This window comes from Capricornis sumatraensis, chromosome 9 (assembly GCF_032405125.1).
Source record: "Capricornis sumatraensis isolate serow.1 chromosome 9, serow.2, whole genome shotgun sequence".
NCBI lineage: Eukaryota > Metazoa > Chordata > Mammalia > Artiodactyla > Bovidae > Capricornis > Capricornis sumatraensis.
Window position 1 is genome coordinate 43,175,817 of NC_091077.1, and position 20,699 is coordinate 43,196,515.

The 20,699-nt window shown below is 57.5% G+C and overlaps 2 protein-coding genes across 6 annotated transcripts; one reads left to right on the plus strand and one right to left on the minus strand.

The window, feature by feature from the left end:
* Positions 1–157: 157 nt before the first annotated feature.
* TMEM259 (transmembrane protein 259) lies at positions 158–6,836 on the minus strand. Its single transcript, XM_068980174.1, has 11 exons — positions 6,591–6,836; positions 3,409–3,684; positions 2,876–2,975; positions 2,654–2,764; positions 2,285–2,407; positions 2,099–2,199; positions 1,953–2,010; positions 1,782–1,865; positions 1,561–1,693; positions 1,389–1,488; positions 158–1,303 (listed from the first exon to the last, which is right to left on the minus strand). The coding sequence occupies exons 1-11, from the start codon at positions 6,834–6,836 to the stop codon at positions 758–760; spliced, it is 1,878 nt and encodes a 625-aa protein (XP_068836275.1). The 3' UTR covers positions 158–757.
* Positions 6,837–11,857: 5,021 nt separating this feature from the next.
* Positions 11,858–20,118, plus strand: CNN2 (calponin 2). Of its 5 annotated transcripts, none has more exons than XM_068979966.1 (7): positions 11,858–11,972; positions 16,354–16,475; positions 17,115–17,181; positions 17,289–17,426; positions 18,230–18,430; positions 18,553–18,699; positions 19,160–20,118. In XM_068979966.1, exons 1-7 carry the CDS (start codon positions 11,910–11,912, stop codon positions 19,433–19,435), a joined length of 1,014 nt encoding a protein of 337 aa, XP_068836067.1. In that variant the 5' UTR covers positions 11,858–11,909; the 3' UTR covers positions 19,436–20,118. The 5 variants fall into 5 exon arrangements, with proteins under 5 accessions (XP_068836067.1, XP_068836068.1, XP_068836069.1 ...); XM_068979967.1 differs by having other exon boundaries at positions 18,314–18,430; XM_068979968.1 differs by having other exon boundaries at positions 17,289–17,393; positions 18,314–18,430.
* The last annotated feature ends 581 nt before the right edge of the window (positions 20,119–20,699 follow it).

The window sequence follows — 20,699 nt, forward strand, 5'->3', positions numbered from 1 at the left end:
GGATCCAGCCCTTCTTCACCTACTGCACCTGCTCCGAGGGGGGGCCACCCATCCATAGGGTGGAACCTCCCTTCCTGCGAGTCTCCCTAGGCTCCCCCCACCCCACCCCACCCCACCCCCCAACACACAGACGCTGGCTGGACGCTGTCAACAGTTTATTCTATATACAAACACCATTTTGTACACTGCAATTAAATAAGAGTGGAATGAGCGCTCTTCTGCATTCCTCACAGAGTGACTGGGTTGGGTCACCGGCCATCTCCCCACCCATAGCAGGGCGGAACCCTGGATCCCCTGGCTGCCTTAGATGTTGGCGCCTATGCACCATCGAGGCCGAGCTCCACCTTCCCGGGCCCCCAGCCCGGGCACGTAGGGTGGCCGTGGAAAGGCACTGGGCATGACAGAGCACCAGCTAAGCCAGCCCCACCCGATGCTTTGCTCCGGGGCAGCTTGCTCCAGACCTTTCACCACCCTTTCAGAACCTTCCATGGAGCCCCCACCCCTTCTACCCTGGTTCACAGGCTGGTCTTGATTTACTAGCTGAGGAGACCCACCAGGGACAGGCTGTAGGCTGGCCCCATGCCCTGGGGAAGAGACACCTGCCTCCCAGCAAACCTGATGGACCCCAAACCACCTAAGGCAGGCTGAGCATTCCCAGAGCCACTGGGGACAGTCTCCCTGACCCCCGAGGGCTCCAGCCAGGTCACACCCAGCTGGCTTGGACAGCCAGGGATAGAGGCCGTCAGCTGCCCAGGGCTCAGGAGCCGACTTCCGAGGGCGTATCCACTAGATCGGTGGACGCAGGGCTGGGTCTGCCCCCCCCGGTGGTCTGAGGGACTGTATCAGACCCTGGAGAGTTGCTTGTAGGGGCACTGTCCGGGGGGCCCCGTAGGAGCCCCCCACTGGGGCTCAGGGGGCTGCCTGGCCGCTGGTCCAGGAGAGAGGCGCTCAGGCCAGACAGGAAGGAGGCGTCTGTGATGATGGCAGCCGTCTCTGCCATCCAACCCAGGTCACCACTGGCTGCTGCAGCCACTGAGGCCGCTGCGGCCACCAGGGAGCTAGGTGCCTCAGCCACGGGCCCGGGGCCCCCGCCAGCACCTGGCAAGCCAGGACCCAGGGCAGGGGACTGGCTGGCAGCGTCGGGGGTGATAGGTGGGATGCCTCCATTATTGTTCAGGTCATCCGGCAGGGCAGTGGGGGTTCCGGGGCCCAGTGGTGGTGTCTGCAGCAGCATCTCCTGGACACGGATCTGCTGCAGGATGGCGGGTAGTTCGTAGTGGTGGAAGAAGTAGATCATGGAATGCTGGGGGGGCAGGCACCGGGTCAGGCGAGGGACCCCCAACAGGCTGGACCCTCGGGCCACCAGTCGCAAGGAAAGCCCACCTCACCTGGATGAAGAGCCAGGAGGTGACGAGTGCCAGGCTGCTGTACTGCCCATTGAAGCGGTAGTGGTAAGCGTAGAAGGCAAAGTGGTACAGGTAGAAGAACCTGCAAGGGGAACAATGAGGTGCTGCCCACCCAGCTGCCTCCACCCCAGACCACACGGCCCCCAGTGCCCACCGAAGCCAGTGCCGCTTGCTGGTGTTGGTGTGGCAGCAGATGGCATCATACTGGTCAGCCAGCCACACGATGAGGATGATGTAGAAGGCTGTGGTGGTGTCGTTGAAGAACTCAGACATGATTGCCTCCATTCCTGGTGGGGGGAGACAGGAGCCCCCAGTTGAGGTGGGTGGCCAGCATGCCAGGGAAGGGGGCAGGGTGTGGGGGCACAGGGTCCTCACCCACGAGGGCCAGGATGACGGTCAGCAGGGGCGCTGCGGGGAAGGCGATGGCCATGTTCATCTCCAGCATCTGCAGCAGGTCCACTGCGGGAGAGGGCACCGGGCGGGCAGACCGGGTGAGGCGCCCGGAAGGGGGGAGGGGCAGGGGAGGTGGCCAGAGGGGATACTCACCAATGAAGACGAAGATCTGGTGGTGGGAGTAGCGCAGCAACATGGACACACTCAGGGTCTGCAAGTGGGCCACCGTGAGGCCTTGGATGGCTGCCCTGCTCCTCCGGCCCCACCCCGTGCCGCCCCACCCTGCTTGAGGCACTCACAAAGATGACCATGATGACGAAGGCAGCCAGGTAGGACGTGCGGGCCATCCACATGCTCACAAAGCGGTAGTGCTCCCCCGACACCACATTCCTCAGGAAGCCTGCATGAGGGGTGGAGTGGAAGAGGCAGTGAGCAAGCGCCCCAGCCCAAGCCCCACCTAAGCAGGCCCCGCCTTCGCCCCGCACCTTTGTTCTCCTCATTCTCTGCCAGGCCCTTCACGCTGGACATGAGGATGTCATCATAGCCCAGGAACTCGGCCAGCAGCAGGCGGCTGAAACGGTCACCAAAGCACTGGTCCCGCGTGGGATCTGTGGGCAGGACCGAGACAGCGATGTTAGTCCAGGGACACAGAACTCCACTGCCCAGCAGAGCTGTGACTGACAGGTGTGGAGGAATGGAGCCCTGGGAAGTTTCCTGCAATTGGGCAGCAAGGGCAACCCTGAGACCTTGGACACAAGTGCTTCCGGGTCACCCCTCCCCGAGGAAGATACCCAAGATTGAGGAGGAAGGAGGTCCCTCCCCTGGGCCTTGCTCTGCTCAGCAGGGGCACTCACCCAGTGTGACCACCATGACGGGGATGCTGAGCCGCTGGCGCGTGGCCTGCGACAACCTCAGGAAGCCGTACTCCAGCGAGTACTCCACGATGTACTCGTCTTGTGGCCAGGCTGCATGCAGGGACAGCTGGTCAGCAAAGGAGCCCTCTCCTGGGAGGTCTGGGGGGACTGTACCACACCCCCACCTCCATCACTGGACGTAGCCCCAGGGAGTGGTGGTACCTTTTGGGGGCGTCTCAGGGAATGGGAACTCCTGGCTGTCATTTAAGGCCTCGGGGCCACCTGGTGGCTTGAACACCTTGGGCTCGATGTCCAGCTCAAACTGCACAGTGGGAAGCAGAGGTCAGCAGGCCCTTGGTACCTAAGGCTTGGTCTGAAGGTCTCTACCCCCCTCCAATGGAAGGAGATGTACCCCGACCCGTGAAAGCCCTAACTCCAACACTGAGCTCCGAGATTTCCGGGTGAGGGTCTGAGGGGCCCTCAGCAACATGGGGCCTCCTGCTGGGTCTATACCAACACTCCACCCACACCCACCTCTGGCCACCTGAGCACAGCCCTCCCTCTAGGCTTCCCATCCTGTGGGCAGCCACAGCACCAAGGATAGCCAGAACCACCTCAGGGCTCTGAGCCCAAAGCCTGCTTCTCAGCCTGTCTGCCCTCAGCACCCTAGAACCAGGCCTTCAGTAAACAGCTGGGAAACGGCCCAGCAGGTCAGGAGTGTCCCCTGCAGCCCTAACCACGTCCCAGCTGCTCACCTTGATGGAGCTGTTCCCGAACATGTCCATGGTCAGCTCCTCCTCCTCGTCCTCCTCTAGCTCCAGGCCATCTGGCTCCACGGCCAGGCCGGGGAAGCTGCCATGGCCACCATCGCAGAACTGCAGGAAGACGGGCGCGCGGCTCGAGTTGTGCTGCACCTCTACCCGCAGGATGCCCTCACGGGGCCACTTGTCACGCACGTGCTCCAGGCAGTTGATAGGTGAGCGGGAGAAGACGATGTGGATGTAGGCCAGAACAAAGAGCACGAACAGGGCCTGCAGGGCAGGGAGCGGTCAGCGGGGAGCTGCCTGGGACCTGCCCCCCGAAATGAGGACCCTTCCTAGTACAGGCCTCCACAGCTGTAGAGCCTCTCACAGGCCAGCCTGCACTGGGGCCAGAGATGTGGCCACAGGCTCAGTGTCTCTGGGAATCCCAAGCACCTCTCCACAACGTGTATGGGGACCTGTGAGCTGACGATGGGAGTCAGGAAAGCGTGGGGCCTACAGTGGCAGCAGGCTGCAGTCAGAGCTGACCCATAGCCCCAGCTGTGTTCTCTGGGCCCCAGTGTCCAGGACACTGTTCACCCTCAGCCATGAGGACAACACTGCACCACATGCCGAGATGTCACAGAAAGGGCTGACATGCAGGTGGCACGATGCCAGGGGCTGCCTGAGCTCGTCCCTGCAAGGCACGTGCCTGCCATCATCTCCAGTTTGCAGACAGGAAACCAAGGCACAGGCCACACAGCCAGGAGGGGGTGGAGCCAGGAGTTAAACCTGGAGGAAACACCAGGTAGGGTAGCTAGGTTCTGAGGGGCATATGGATAGATGGGGTACCTGTGACCTCAGAGTGGCCAAGTCCCCACTGTCACCCTGGAGTCCCTTCCAGCGCCCCTCACAGCCCCCCCACCATGAACTGAAACCCCAGGTACGGTCCATCACCCTGACCAGTTGGGTGGGTGCCCAGAGACGGGCCAAGACTCTCGCCCCACTGGACAAGGCCTGCCCCTGAGCTGGACCTGGTTCCCCACAGCCTCCCTGGAACAAGCTGGCCAACAGCGGCCTCCTAAGACCCCATGGGCAGACACAGCCGGCGGCCCCGCCCACCAGGCGGCCCCGCCCCCTTATCCCTCTCAGCATTTCAGGAATCCATCCAAGGCCTATTCTGTCCTCTGCCTGGCAGCTGGCCTGGCCATATCACAGGCCCTGGGTACTCTAGCCCCCAACCTCTGGTACCCCGTGACTGAACACTCCACCTCACTGGCCACGCTGTCCCACCAGCTCCAGGGCCTTTGCACACGCCATCCCTGCACCCACCACCTTCCTCCCAGCCTGAGGTCATCTGCTCTGACTTGGACCCTGCCCTGGTAGCTGCTGCCTCTTCCCCATTCCTCCTGGTCAGCCACTCATCTCTGGTCCCAAAGACTGGCACAAGGTGGCAGGGGGCACGTGGTGGCAGGGAGCAAGGGAGAGGGGGAACCAGCTCTGCAGGTGGGAGCAGAACAGGTGCCATAGGAAGAGGCGACCAAGTGAGGTGGGGAGGGAAACTTGATCTCCAACAAGAGTCCAGAAGCTAGGCAGCTGGAAAGCAAAGAAGGGAGCTTTCTGGAACTCAGCAGCCTCACAGATTGACTAGCTCAGCCTTCACTTTGCAAAGGAGGGAAACCAAAAGCACCAGGGGTCAGGGAGGGACCTGAGAATTGAGAGGGGGACCTTCTGGCCGCAGCCCCGTGGAGAGAAAAGATGTAGGGAGCTAAGGGTGGCCTGATCCCACGGGCCCCCACACCAGGGGCACAGCCTGGATGTGCGGCCTGTCTGTGCAGTCGGCCCAATCCCTGACTTGCTCCTTGGTCCCAACTGGGAAGCAAGCGGAAGGACAAAGCCAAGGCCTCAGGCTGGACTCTCAGGAAGGCTGAGCTCCGTGGGGGCCCACCTCACACAGGGCACTCACTCCCTCAGGTGACACAGGCTCCTCCTGAGGGTGCAGGGAGGCCAGGGCTTCCTTCCAGGAGGCAACCACGCCCACACCCGGCCTTCTGCCCACTCTCAAGCTGCTCATGGCTCCCAAGCACCAGGTAAGGGAAGCCCTACTGAGGAACACTCCAGAGTCCAGGCCCCCGGGGAGGACACCTGCTGCCGCTCAGGACCTGAGAGGCTCAGTGGGGACCCACTCCCAGGTCTGTAGGACAGCCCTGCACGCGCCCCTGCTACCCAACCCCAAGAGCTGCCGGCTCCCAACCTCGCTGGCCCGTGCCCCAGCTGCCTCAGACCCCTTTCTGTGGACAAGGAATTCAAGCTCCCTCCTAAGTCGGCAACCATGGTCCCAGCCCCCACCCAGGGAGCCCCCCAGAACAGGACACAAACAAGAACAGCCATTTCTCCATTTCCTCAGACCCACCAGACAGCCGGGGTCCGGCACCCAGCGGCTCCCTCCCTGATTAAGACCCCTCCTTGGCGGGACCGACGCCGGCCCTCCCAGGAACCGCCGAACCGCCCGCACAGCCGAGGGAGGACGAGGGGCGGGTCCGCGGGACGCCCCTCACCGAGCCACCAGCGGCACCGCTGGCTGGGGCTCTGCCAGAAACCCTGGTGACGTGACCTCGGCCTGGTCACCTTCCCCCAGAAGGGGTAGAATCTGAGTTGGAGCAGAAGGGCTCCAGGAGGCTCGCCCCAAGAAAAAGGGGGAGAGAAAAGTGGGGCGCAGCTTCCGGTGCAGGTGGGCGGTCCGGGGGTGTGTCCAAAAAGGCGGCAGTGGCGTTGGGCCCGGAATCCCCGGGTATGCGGTTCGCGGCGAGATCAGGCTCAGTAGTTGGGGACGGGGTCATCCCGGGATGAGGATCCCAGGCGACAGGGTCGAGGGTCGCGGGACTGGGCTATGGTCTCCCGAGGTGGGGACGCGAGGAAAGGCGAGGCCAGCGGTGGGGTGCGGCCTGGAGGGGCTGGGAGTGAGTTCCTGGAATCGGGATCAGGGGCCACTAACTCGGGGAGGTTAGGGCCTTGCCGGGTGGAAGTTTCTGGGAAGGGTGGCGGGGGTGGCAGGCTTAAGGAAAGGGTCACAACCGGCCCCGCCGGGTCTATGCCTCCGGGAGGAAGGGGCACGCTGTCCCGGGCGGAGTCAGAGGTCGAAACTCAGGGGTAGGGGGGGTCCATCCTCTGGGGTTAAGGGTCGGGGCTGCGGTCACCTTGAGCAACACGAAAAACTCGAAGAGTCGACGGAAGGCGGGCGGGAAGAGGCGCGAGTAGGTGACAGCCATCTTGAAGAAGAGCGCGTGGAAAAGCCGGTCGCGCACGTTGATGAGAGGATTGGGGTTGAGGTTGGGGGTGCGAGGCCCGCGCGCGGGGGCCGGGCCGCCGCCGCCGCCACCACCACCGCCACCACCGCCGTTGGGCCCAGGCCCCGGAGCCCCGGGTGCCGCGTGCTCCGACATGCCGCCCAGCGTAGCACCCTAACGGCCCGCGGCTCCCCGAGGACGCCTCCTGGCCGCCATCAGCAGTCTTCGCCGCCGCCGCGCTGCTTACAGCCGCCGGGCCGCCGCCGCCATCTTCCGCCTCCTCACCCCAGCTGACGCCAGCGAGTCGCCGCGAAGGCTAGAGCGGCCTCCTTGCGCTCGCGGTGCACGCTGGGAAGCCGGCGGCCGGCCCGCGGTTGCTCCGCCTTCTGGAGTCTCAGCCGGCCCGCGAGCGCCGAGGGGCGGGGCTGCGTCTGGCCCGGGTCTTTCGCATATTGCCCCCACTAGCCTCCACCGCTGCAACTCGAGCGTCAAAATTAGTCAATATCTGAGGCGTTTAGAAGTGATAAAATATACTGAAAGGAAATACGACTGTTGGAGCTGTTTTCTACTTTGGACTCTAGAAAACTATACTGAAAATAGGCTCACAATAGTGTGTTCTGGCTGAAAAATGATTTGATTTGCGGTCTTTAAATTACGTCCCCAGAAAACTTGTGCGGAATTCTTTAGGCCGGGGCCGCTGTTCCCCTAAGCAGACTAACCTGATGCGCCGTGACGTCATAAAGGCCCGTGACGTTGCAGGGTCTAGCTTAAGTACCACCTCCCCATTCTGAAGGAGATCAGCCCTGGGATTTCTTTGGAAGGAATGATGCTAAAGCTGAAATTCCAGTACTTTGGCCACCTCATGCGAAGAGTTGACTCATTGGAAAAGACTCTGATGCTGGGAGGGATTGGGGGCAGGAGGAGAAGGGGACGTCAGAGGATGAGATGGCTGGATGGCATCACTGACTCGACGGACATGAGTCTGAGTGAACTCCGGGAGTTGGTGATGCACACACAGGGAGGCCGGGCGTGCTGCGATTCATGGGGTCGCAAAGAGTCAGACACGACTGAGCGATTGAACTGAACTAAACTGAACCCCCATCTCGCGGAGGTCGGTGACTGGAAGAACTAACGGACCTCTCTCCCTCTCTCTGCACTTGGTGGCGGTCCGGGGGATTTTAGGGGTCCAGAAGAGGCTAAGTGAACTGCTTTTGCCCAACCTTCCAGCCTTCGGTCCGCTCCCGACTTTTGGTTGTTCATTCGCTCAGTCGTGTTTGACTCTGCGACCTCATGGACTGCAGCACGCCAGGCTTCCCACTCCTTCACAATCTCCAGAAATTTGCCCAAACTCGTGTCCACTGAGTCGGTGATGCCATCCAACCGACTCACCCTGACTAGGTTTTCCTTTTGAGAACGCGGGCCGCTCAGCACCACCCATCTCTCTCCGGCTCTTAGGGCGCCAGACCCGCCGTTCCAGTCTTTCCAGGACGGCTGAGCGGACAGCCGTATGTCAACTAAAGCGGGATCGCAAATGGTCTATACCTGACCATGCCCTCCTTGTTGACTGCCACCAGTTGCCCGCTTGAGATGTCCCAGACCTGGGAGCCCACATTTGGACTACAGACATGCTCATTCATTCATCTTTGAAAAGCCTGAGCGCCTCCTAGCAGCCATGGTAGTAACAGAATCCAACATTCACTAAGCACCTACTGTATGCCAAGTATAGTACTTCCACCCCGTGTTCCAAAGCAAGAATGGGTGGGCTGCAGCAGGGAGCATGGAAGGGCAGGAGGAGCCAGAGGCTGGGTGTGGGAGAGGACACCTGAGTACAGAGGTTGGGGAAGGACACCCAGGGAACATTAAGAAGGGACAGTCAGGGCCTCTGAGAAACCAGGGTGTGAGGTAGGCATGGCGGGGAAGAGACTTGCTGTTCTAGAGCCTCAGAGAACTTTCCAGACCTATCTGCCTGGCTTCATAATCTGGGGAGCCCCACTTCCTTGAGGTGGACAGGAAGCTAAGGTCATCCCATCTCTTCCTCTTTCACAGAGAATGCCCCGTATGGGGGCCTAGCATACAGTGGCTGCTCAACCAATGCACATTTTTGATATTGTTACAGGTCACCCCCAGATCATTTACTGGTCACAAAAGGAGAACACAAACTCCTCTTTTATAATGGCGAGGCCAGTCGATGTACGCTTGATCTGGGGAGAAAACCCAGCCACTCAGTGAGGGCGAGTGGGGGTGCTGTGGGTCCCTGAAATGTGCAGCGAGGTCTAATGCGTTAGCCATATGTGACTCCTAAGTTCTGGAAATGTGGTCAGTGCAGGTGAGGAATGGGATTTTAAACTTTATTTTCATTGAGGTAATTTGTATTGAAGTAGGGCCGTGTGGCAAGCGACTTCTGTACCGGCAATCCCCGTCTAGCACTTACTTCCACGTTAGAGAGACACTCGACCCAGGGGAGCAAATGAAAGTTACTGTCACAAAAAAGGAAAATGGGGGGAAACAGTTCTAAATCTAATACAAAGATACGGAGAAGGGCCAGGCTCCGCACTTCTGGGGACAGTGGGCGATTTTATTTTACTTTATTTTATTCTTTTTTAATTGGAGGATAACTGTTCTACAACGTTGTGGTGGTTTCTGCTTTTTTTGGTTTGGGTTCATCTTCTGTTGGGGACTTCAGGAGATGGCTGGATCTCACAGAACGCTGTGAATGTCACTTGGGACCTGTCTGGGATGTGTGAGTGGCACTGGGGCTGGGAGCCCTGGTTACTGCTTACTGAGAAAGTTCTAGAAGGCAGACAGTGAACAAGCCAGGTGGAGGCTCTGAGGCAAGCCTGTGGCTAATTATTGGAGGCAGAGCGAGGAGAAGCCCCATGCCTCTGGAACACAATGAGCTAGGGAGACCTGGGGACCTGGAGGACACCTTTGTTGAAGGGTGATAGGGAGCCTGGCGGATTGTGAGCAGGGAGATGCTGACCTGAGTTAGCAGGCTTGTCATTTTACTGTAACTATCATTGTTTTCTTGTTACTGCATCATTTGGCGCATAGGATCCCCGGGGTCTTATGCAAAGCCCAGAAGGCCCTCACCACACCTGCAGCCCCTGTGCCCACCAACCCAGACCCTGGGGCCTAGCACCCAAGGGTGAGGCTCCAGGGTTTCCTACAACTCCAAGTCCGCCAGCCGTGGCCCCCATCCCAGAGTACCTGAATCTGTCCTCAGTGAGTCTGCATCACTCCACAGCCCTCCTTACCCCCACAGTGTCCCCAGGGTCAGTCCTGGATGTAGAGATGGGCGCCAGCGTTCAAGGCTGTAGGGCAACTGCAGAGGCCCCAGGCCTCTTGGCCAGGTTCCGAGGCTGAGCCAAAATTCCTGAGATTTTGACATGCCCTTATCTCAGCTGACCGGGAATTTGAACCCAGGTGGGGCCCACTGAGGTTGTAAGATTACACAGAACCACATAGTTCTGTAAGCCTCAGGTCCTGGGGGAGTTTCTCAAATTATAATATTCTAAGCTTTTGGAACCTCAGGGTTTTGAATTCTCAGATATCTGATCTGAATTTCTGGGTTTCAGGAGGCTAAGAATATAGTGTGTTCTCAGTCATTCAGTTGTGTCTGACTCCTTGCTATCCCATGGGCTATAGCCCACCAGGCTGGCTTGAGCCTCCTTCCCACTACTACCAGCCCCCACAGTGCCCTGGTCCTGTTCCCTGTGGAATCTGCAAGGAGTCCACCAGTACAGCCCCCACCCAAACAACTCCCCACCTGGACACTGAGAAACCACCCTGTTCCCATACTCAGCCGCACTGTCTGGTTGACCACTGGTCCCTATTTCACAGATAATGAAACTGAGATCCAGATGGGAAGGGACTCACCCAAGACCACCCAGCTAGGACTTGAGCCCTGAAGAAAGGAGCCTTCACATAGAATAGGAGATGCATAGTCAGGGAAAGAGTCAATAGACATCGAGAAAATGGAGTACTGGGGAGGGGTGTTCCTGGGAAGGGCAGGGTGAGTAATCTCTAAGCCCTCACAGATCACTTGTCAAATATTTCAAACTCCTACTTATGCTTCAAAACCCCACTTCCCATGCCCTCTCTTACATGCCTCTTTCCTTTACCCCTTCAGGGGAGCACCCACTCCCTCCTGGGGTTCCTCCACCCCAGACACCTCTCTCTGTCCTGTACCTGCTCACATGGGGTGGGAGTGTCTATGCCAGGGTCTGTTTTCTCAGGGATGGGCAGGGCCAGAGCCAGGAGGGAGCCAGTATAGCCTAGCAAGGGATTGGCCCAGTGGCCCCGTCATTGAGCTTTTGATGAAGAAGTAAATAGTTGTGTGAATGAATGTTACTGAAAAAGTGAAATTTATCCCTTTATTAATTTATTGATTTATCTGTACAAGCAGGCAGCATGTATTGAGTGCCAAGTGTGTGCCTGGCTTAGTTCCCTTGGCGTCCTCAACTCTACCCCCAAGATATCTCCTGATTTCAACTCTCTGCTGTTCCATCTCCTCCCCATTCCCACCATTCCCCAACCCAGAATCTAGGGTCCCTTCTCATCCCCTGCTTCCCCAACCTATCTGATTGATCTCTGCACACTTTCGACCACTGATGGTCCCTCCAAGTCTTTGCACTTTTTGTTCTGCCAGGACAAACAATACCCTTTGGACTGGCAAACTCCTACTCCTCCATCAAAGTCCCAACGCCAGTGGCCCCCTCCGCTGAAGAGCCTGTCCTAGTTCCCTTGCCTACCACCCAGCTAGGAGGGTTTCCAGAAGCGGACCTAGACTGGGAGGCGCCTCTAAGCATCAGATAAGGGTCCCCCTTCCCCGCATTAGTGTCCAAAGGGAATTAGGGTCTCATTCAACCATTTTCCCCCTCCCATCATTATGTAGAAAGGTTAGTTGAGGCCCAGAAAGCATGGGGAGAGGCGCCCGGGGGCTCCCAGCATTGAGTAGGAGAGGGTGCCAGGTCTCCGTGGTGCGGGGACCCGTCCCTCCCGGCCTGTCTCCCGGGGGTTCCGAGGGGGCGGGGCGGGGGTCAGGCGGTTCAGGGGCTCAGGAAGCCCGAGGCCTCAGGAATCCGGCGCGGCGCAGCCATATAAGGACATGTGCGCCCCGCGCCAATCAGCGGTGGGGGCGGGGCGCTGGGTCCGCGTCCCCTGTCCGCTCGCCCGCCAGCCCGGCCGTCGGTCCGTCCGTCCCGTCCCGCGGCGCCGCTCCCGCCAGCCATGAGCTCCACGCAGTTCAACAAGGGGCCTTCGTACGGGCTCTCGGCCGAGGTCAAGAACCGGGTGAGTGAGGGGAGCGCCCTCTCTGCCAGCCCAGCCCGTCACACCCTCCGCGGTTGCAGAACGGGCGCCCCGCTGGCCTCCCTGGGCATCGGGGGCCGCCCTCCTCCCCCGAAGTTCCGAGGGTGCCTCCGATGCTTCCTAAACTCTGGGGAAACAGTGAGGTCTGTGCTCTGGCACCCCACCCCCCAACATCTAGGAGCGGTTGGGTCCAACCCCTTACCCAGCCCTGCTCCCTCAGCCTCTACTCATCTGAAGCCCTCCGCCCACCGCTCTGAACCCCCCAGCCCTGGGCCCCTCTAGCGCTTCAAGGCCTGAGAAGGTCCTGAGGGAACCCCAGCGGTCCCTTTTCATCCCCTCCCCCACTTCTGCTTTTGGACCACTTAAAGCTTCGGGGAAGGAAGGGGGCGGGCCAGGTGTTTTTGAGAAGGGTGTGGCCCCCCAAAAGAATTTACCGACTTCTTACACCTGGGAGGTGGGGCACTGGGTGGGTGAGGGGAGTTGGAATCGAGAGGGCCTACCTTCCCCATTCTCTTTATCACCATCTGACACACTTAAAGAAATAGCGAAGAGGTCCACCAGTCCCCTGAATGTGACCCTAGCATGTGGGTTTTGTAACTTGAAAATGCGGGCTAGGGCGTGGGGGAGTGGGGCACACTTCTTTTTCAGAAAGTGCTTTTGGTTCCAGCCCAAGAGGGCAGAGACTTCTACAAGGTAACACAGCAGGTTCAGCGCATCCAAGGGAACAGGAGCATAGAGTGATCTCTGCCCCAGAGGGCGGGGGAGAGGTCCTAACCCCAACACACAAGGGTTTTCCAGCTTGAGGGGAGTTTGTCATCTTTGTCCACCCCCTAGGCACACACTGTCACCAGGCACCTGGGAATGTGGCCCCAGGGAGGAGCCTGCCTGGGCACACTGGGGACACACCCCTGCTGGCCCCCAGGTCGCTACTAGGTCAAGAGACCAGAGGGAGAATTTACACATCTCAACTCTGTGAGCTACTAGGAACCTCCCTCCAGCCCATTTGGGAAGCCCAGGGTCCGAGCATGGTCACCTGGCAAGCTCCCCATCGATTCTCCCTTGAACACACAATTCCACACTCCAGCAGTAATGCCTTGGTGGGTGCAGAGTGTTGATAGTCCCCACCCAGCCAAGACCCTCTAAGATTCCTGCTTAGCACATGGGGTTCAGAGACATCGCTCAGACGGCCCAGATCCACCTAGCGGATCAGAGGCAGGGTCAGGACTCGAACCCAGACCTGGCATAGCTAGTGTCCGATGGCCAGCAGTCCTCCTGGGCAGCCAGGCATCTCCCCCAGAAGCAGCAGGAAGTGGGTGAGGGCGCAGCACCCCAGCGGGGTGGGGGCAGCTTCCTGCGATGGAGTGGGATGGAGGCAGGTCATTACCTGCCCTATGGGGGATGAGGTCAGAAGCTCCTTGTAACCAGCCCTCAGTCTGCAGGCCTGGAGAATGGGCGGGGCCCCCACCCCCACACCGGAGTCACCTCAGGGACCCACCTGAATTGGAAACCAGGTTCCTGTGGTTTCTAGACCATCCACTTTGAGAGGAGGAAGACCCCCTGGCCCCTACCCCAGGCTTCAGTCTCACTGCTGGATGGCATACAGGCAGGCTGAGGTCCAGTGCATACCCTTGAGATCTCTGGCTGACTGGGGGGTCTGGACCGCTGGGAACAGCTGGTCCTGATTTAGCAGGGAGGCAGCGGCTGCATTCCTGGCAGTTTGCGGTGGGGAGGAATGCGCTGAAGGCCAACTGGGCAGCAGGGTGGAAGGCGGCCTAGCGGGTGGGGCCAGGCCAGGCACCCCTGCCTGGGACCCTCCCTGGCCCCAGCCCCAGCGAGCTGTCGAGGACGAGGATGGGGCCCAGCTGGGCAGGCAGGCCAGAGGTCCAGACCAGCCTGCCTGCTTCAAGTTCAGCGACCCTAATAACACCCCCTCCTCCCCCACCACCCTTCTGCTGGGCGTGGGAACCAGAGACAGGAGAGGGAGGAGATCCGAGGAGGGAGTGGGCTAAACAGATCAGGTTCACAGGCCAGCCTCCCGCCTTTGTCTCCCCTGCACTCTGAGCAGCTCAGGCCTGATCCCATGTCTAGGGGTTTATATGCAGGAAGCAGGAAGTGGAGCCCAGGTCTGGAAAGCCTTAGGAAGACCATTCAAACATAGCTGGGAAGACAGAGGCATGAGGTGAAACCTGTTCATGGTCATTGAGGTGGGGGCTGCAAGGGCAACTCTGAGTCCTTGTCCCTAGGGGGTGTGAAGGAGAGTGCGCGGTGGGCACAGGGTGAGTAGAGGTGAAGAGGGGTCTGGGGTTGGGGCTTCCCAGGTGGTGCTAGTGGTAAAGAACCTGCCTGCCAATGCAAGAGACATAAAAGATGCAGGTTCGATCTCTGGGTTGGGAAGATCCCCTAGAGGAGAGCACTCCAGTATTCTTGCCTGGAGAATCCCGTGGACAGAGGAGCCTGGTGGGCTATGGTTCATGGGGTCGCAGAGTTGAACACAACTGAAGCGACTGAGCACACACGCACGGGGTCTGGGCAGAAGCCTACCCAGCTGGGCAGCCAGGTCCTCAGGTTTTTACCAGGGAGCTGCCCTGGGGCTGTACACACACACCCTGTCCTAGGCCTCCCTGGATGCTGTGGGATGCTGCCCTGGGGGCAGCCAGTGCTGTATCTGTGGGCAGTGTGTGTTGATGGGGGAGGATGACCCTCCTTACTGACAGAGAGCCTGAGTTGGGTTACCTCTTGTCGCTTGTCATGAGCTTGGACCATCAGCTAGAAGATAGATCATACCCCAAAAGGTAAAAAAAGCTAGAAAGATAAAACAGGGGCTTCCCTGGTGGTCCTGTGACTAGGACTCCACACTCCCAGGGCAGGAGGCCTGGGTTCAGTTCCTGGTCAGGGAACTAGATTGCACATGGTGAAACTTCAGAGTCCACATGGCACAACTAAAGATCGTGTATACCGCAACAGCCAAGCCAAATAAATATTGTTTTAAAAAGAAGATAATAAGGACTAGGGGTGGGGGATGCAGAGGGTCGTCATAGCCAGGTGGTCAGGAAAGACCTTTCCAAGGGGTTAACCTTCTAGCTACAACTGGATTGAAAGGAGGGACCTGTGCAAACATGAGTCCAAAGTGGCAGCATATGCAAAGGCCCTGAGGTAGCCACTAGTGTGGCCAGTTCAAGGAGCAGAGAAAGGTTCAGTGGTTCCAAATTAAAGGTAGAATTATCATGTGACCAAACACTTCTACTCCCTGGTATGTACCCCAAAGAACTGAAAACAGGTTTTCAAATAAAATTTATAAATGGGTGTTTATAGCAGCTTGACTCACAAGAGCCGAAAGATGGAAGTGACCTAAATATCCATCAGCGAGTTAATGGATAAGCACAGTGTGGTCCCTCCACACACAGGAGCATCACTTAGTCAGAAAAAGGGGTGAAGGGCTTCCCTGGTGGCTCAGTGGTGACGAATCTGCCTACCAATGTAGGAGACACAGGTTTAATCCCTGATTTGGGAGGATCCCACATGCCATGAGGCAACTAAGCCTGTGCACCACAACTACTGAGCCTATGCTCTAGAGCCAAGGAGCTGCATAAACTACTGAAGCTCACTCACCCTAGAGCCCGTGCTCCACAAGAGAAGCCACTGCAATGAGAAGCCTACGCTGGCCATGACTAGAGAAAAGCAGGCACAGTAATGAAGATTCAGCACAGCCAAACAAATAAATAAATAAAATTATATAAAAAGAGGAGTGGAGCCCTGACACTTGCTACATATGGAGGGACCCTGAGAACACGATGCTCAGTGAGAGAAGCAGACACAGAAAGACACACAGGGTGTGACTCCACTGATGGGAAATATCCAGAACAGGCCGATCCACAGACACAGAGAGTGGGTTCCTGCTTGTCAGAGGCTGGGGAGGCGGAGGTGGGGAGAGCTAATAGGGAGGGGCTTACTTTTGAGGTGATGGAATGTTCTGGAACCAAATAGATGATGGTTGCACAACCTCATGAATGCACTGAATGTCACTGATTTATGAGCTTTCAAGTGGTACATGTATGTTTCTCACCATAATTTTAAAAACAACAGAGAAAGGCCAGTATCTCTAGTGCTGGGAGACCAGGTGGAGGGTGGTGGCAGGGCCACGTTGGCTGCCCTGGGGGGTTAGCGCCATTGAAGGTAGATTAGCCCCAGTGTTTATCAGCGAGAGACTGGAGTTTATCTGTACTGATGGGAAAAGGGAAGAGTCTCCTCCAATGGTGTGGGAACCTCCTGACTACTCTTGTTTCTTCTTTCCGGAAACACTGGGTCTTGCCCCATGAGGAGCTCGAATGGGCTCACCCCAATCCTGTGCTCTCTACCCCTCCAGCTGCAGTCCAAATATGACCCTCAGAAGGAGGCGGAACTCCGAAGCTGGATTGAGGGACTCACTGGCCTCTCTGTTGGCCCAGACTTCCAGAAGGGTCTGAAGGATGGGATCATATTATGCACGTGAGTGTGTGTGTCCACCGTGCTCATCACCCTGACTGCTATGCATGATGAGGTCATGCTGTGTGTGACTCCTGCTGCTGCTTTTTTTTAAAGTTTTATTTATTTATTTGGCTGCTCTGGGTCTTAGTTGTAGCATGTGGGATCTAGCTCCCTGACCAGGGATCGAACCTGGGCCCCCTGCACTGGGAGCTCAGAGTATTAGCCACTGAACCACCAGGGAATTCCCTCCTGCTTCTTCTTGATGAGTGGTCTTTCTTGCTCTTCTTTTGCCTGTGTTACTGCTTTGATCTCTAACAGGGAGCATTCTCTTAGGAGAGCCTTAAGGTTTCTGGAGGCCTTTCTTTGCTGCCCCTAATTCAGCTGTGGTTCAAACATTCCATGGTTTGCACCTTAAAAATCTTCATGGAAATTCCCAGAATCACTGGATAGCTCAGTGGTTCTGAATTGCATTTCCAGCACTGGTTGGTGTCATTCTTTGGCATCTTTGTTTCTATGGTGGGTGCAGACTGGATTGTAATAGGGGAAACTTAGGCCCAGAGAGAGGCTGGCCAGGAAGCCGTGAATGAGTCTTGGGTCTCTGAGGTTCCCCTACACTAATGGAGGTTCCCCTTTTCCCCCCACCCCATGTGTCCTCCTCAGACTCATGAATAAACTGCAGCCAGGCTCAATCCCTAAGATCAACCGCTCCATGCAGAACTGGCACCAGGTGAGGGACCAGGGGGAGAGAAGTGGAACCAGAATGGGGCTGGGGGACCCTATCTGACAGGTGGGGCGACCAAGGCCCCTCACCATCCTTCTCTTGCCTCCTCCCAGCTAGAAAACCTCTCCAACTTCATCAAGGCCATGGTGAGCTACGGCATGAATCCTGTTGACCTGTTCGAGGCCAACGACCTGTTTGAAAGTGGGAACTTGACTCAGGTGCAGGTGTCTCTTCTTGCCCTGGCTGGGAAGGTGAGGCTCAGAGAGGGTCAGCAACCTGCCCAAAGTCACACAGCAAGCCAGGCAGAGATTTTTCAGATGCTCTTCATTCATTCTTTTACAGAGATTTCTGAGCACTCATGAGGTGCCCAGCACTTTGAATTCAAGGGTGACCAAGGCAGACACAGTCCACCCCTTTATGCACAGGCAATGAATGAACCTATTTTTTAAAAATTTATGTGTTAGAGCACTTTTAGGTTCACAACAAAATGGAGTGGAAAGTACAGAGACCTCCCATGGCCCCACTCCTGCACAGGCTCCCCCACTTCTCATGCAGTCAGTGATACTCCACAGGCACCTTGTTACAAGAGTTCACATTAGGGTTTGCTCTTATATCATTGCTTTACAAATTATAAATTGGGAGAAGCCCTTTGAAAGAGAAGAAAGCATGATGCTGACATCTAGGGTCTAAAACTGAGACCAGGGCAGGCTGGAACAGCTTTTCAAGAGGAGGGAACAGCGAGCTTCTGCCATGGGAACGAGGCGGGGTTTGTGTCAGGTGATTGTGTTTTGAAACCCCCGTGGCTGCTGCGTGGGCAGTGAGGCCGGGAGACCAGTGAGGAGTAGGGGACAGGTGTGGGGGAGAGATGGTGGCTGGGGCTGTGTAGAAGGAGGTGATGGAAGGTGAGAGAGATGGGAGGTGAGGATGCCCCCCACGATTCTTGGCCTGTGTAGCTGGAAGGGTGGGGCTGCTGTTGCCTGGGGAGGGAAAGCCAGGGTCAGGGAAAGCCGTTGAGTCCACAGTGCTGGGTGGATGGTACAAGGCCAGGTTGCAGCTGGATCACCAGTCCTCCTCTGGACTTGTATACCTGGGACCTGGCTGCCCCAACCGTGACACTCCTTCCCCACTTTCTCCCCAGGCCAAGACAAAGGGGCTGCAGAGTGGTGTGGACATTGGCGTCAAATACTCAGAGAAGCAGGAGCGAAACTTTGATGATGCCACCATGAAGGCGGGCCAGTGCGTCATTGGGCTCCAGGTGGGCACCTGGCTGCTCCAACATCGGGAAGCATAGGTGGTGGGCTTCTGGTGGCTCCTCCGTTTCGGGGCAGGGTCTGGAGGCTTTGTGGGGGCAGCCTGACCTTTCCTGCCTCCCTGCAGATGGGCACCAACAAATGTGCCAGCCAGTCTGGCATGACAGCTTACGGCACCAGACGGCATCTGTACGACCCCAAAAACCATATCCTGCCCCCCATGGACCACTCGACCATCAGCCTCCAGATGGGCACAAACAAGTGTGCCAGCCAGGTGGGCCGCCCCAGTTCCCCTAGACCCCCTGCCCTGACTCTGCCTCAGCTTGCTGGGTGTCCCCAGGGAAGTTACTACCCAGCTCTGTGTCTCGGTTTCCCTCAAAGTTGGATGCCCAGAGGCCCATCCAACTCTGATATTTTTAGATCCTGCAGTCATCACTTTTCCTGCTATGTATCAGTGTGATGCTTTTGGAGCATTCAGGTCCGCGTCAGGCCTGAGCACCAGCCTGGGGAGCTTCCTGGCTGGCAGGGAATCTGGACCCAAATGTCAGATCAACTCAACACAGAGTCAGAAAAGAGCGGGTTCTGAGCAGGGCTAGCTAGGAAGGATCTGTACAAAAGGAATGTCCACTGTGAGTGCACACAGGGAGGCGGGAAAAGGTGTGGGAACCCGCAGGAAGTTCTCTGGGGGTTCTGTTTCTCCTCTTCCCTCCCTGATTCCTCTTCTCTCTCTTCAGGTGGGCATGACGGCTCCAGGGACTCGGCGGCACATTTACGACACAAAGCTGGGGACAGACAAATGTGATAATTCCTCCATGTCCCTGCAGATGGGCTACACACAGGGTGCCAACCAGAGTGGTCAGGTCTTTGGTCTGGGCCGGCAGATATACGACCCCAAGTACTGCCCTCAAGGCCCAGTGGCCGATGGGGCTCCAGCAACTTCTGGAGATGGCCCAGGCCCAGGGGAGCCCTCAGAGTGCCCTCCCTACTACCAGGAGGAGGCAGGCTACTGAGACACTCGTGCGTGCCATCTCCCCACATCATTGCCTCATCTGGGTTTTGGGGTCTTTCTGTGTTTTTTGTCTTGTTTTTCTACATGTCTGAATGCTACCAGTTGAGACTCTGGGGGAAAGGGGTGAAGGCCATATCCAGATGCATGTGGGGTGGGGGGTCCCCACCAGGGCAGCTCCAGGCATCAGGTTTCCCAGCAGACTTTAGGCCAAGCTGTTAGGGGGAGGAAGAAACCCAGGCAAGGAGGGGAACTGGCCCCAAGTGGTTTCCGGTTACGTCTTCCCTGCTTCTCTTTTCTCTGCCGATCAGTTTGTGGTTTCTGTACCCACAGAAGTTTCAGGCAGTTTTAATGAAATGAAAATACTTCTTGTTCAGGGGAATGGTGGCAGGGGGTGGGGGGGAGGTGATGCTGAGAGAAGGTCAGGCCACAGTCCCAAAATATTTTAGGCCTCATGGATTTCCCTAGGACTCTCAGATCACCAATCCTGGGCCCTCCCAGGGGCCCAGTGGGGACACTGAGGCCCAGGCAGGACAGTGGAGTTCTGAGTGCTTGAGACAAAGCCAGCCCCCACCCCCACACTTGTCCCCACTCCCCCACCAAGTACTGCACAGGGACCCCCACCCAGAGGCCCCCACAGGGACCAGCCCCTGCCCAGGAGCCCTAGGATCAAGAAATAATGTGAAAATACCAACTGTGGACCAAAGTAAATAAAACCTCTTTTTGGAAATGGTGTTGGAGCTGGTGTCCAATACAACCTGGGGGTGGTGCCTGGCTTGGATTCCCTCTGGGGCCTCCAGGGTGGGGCAAAGGACAAATCTCTTGAGTGGGTCCTCAGGACTGCAGCTTCATCCAGCCTGCAGGCCTTAGTGCGTTTACTTCTCACAGAGTTCTATCCTGACAAACTCCTCTTCATCCTCAAAGCCCCATCAGCAACAACCCCTTTCTGGAGCCTTTCCCACACTTCCCACCCTTCCCAGCACCTTCAAAGCTGTGGTTTCACACACTTGTTTCATTTTCATTATGATCTTGTGAAATATATCCAATTTCCTAGAGGGGGGAACTTCAGGAGGTTTTCTTCAAAATCGGGGTGACCATTATGACCCCAGATTCTAATCTTAGAATGTTGAGGGCCACCTCCCCCTCTGCCATAGCCTGGCCCACTGTAGGGACCGAGGAATGTTTGTGGAATGAATTAATGAACAAATGATGATTCTAGTCAAACTCCCCTTTTCTGGATCGATAAATAGAGTCCCAGGGTACCAGGG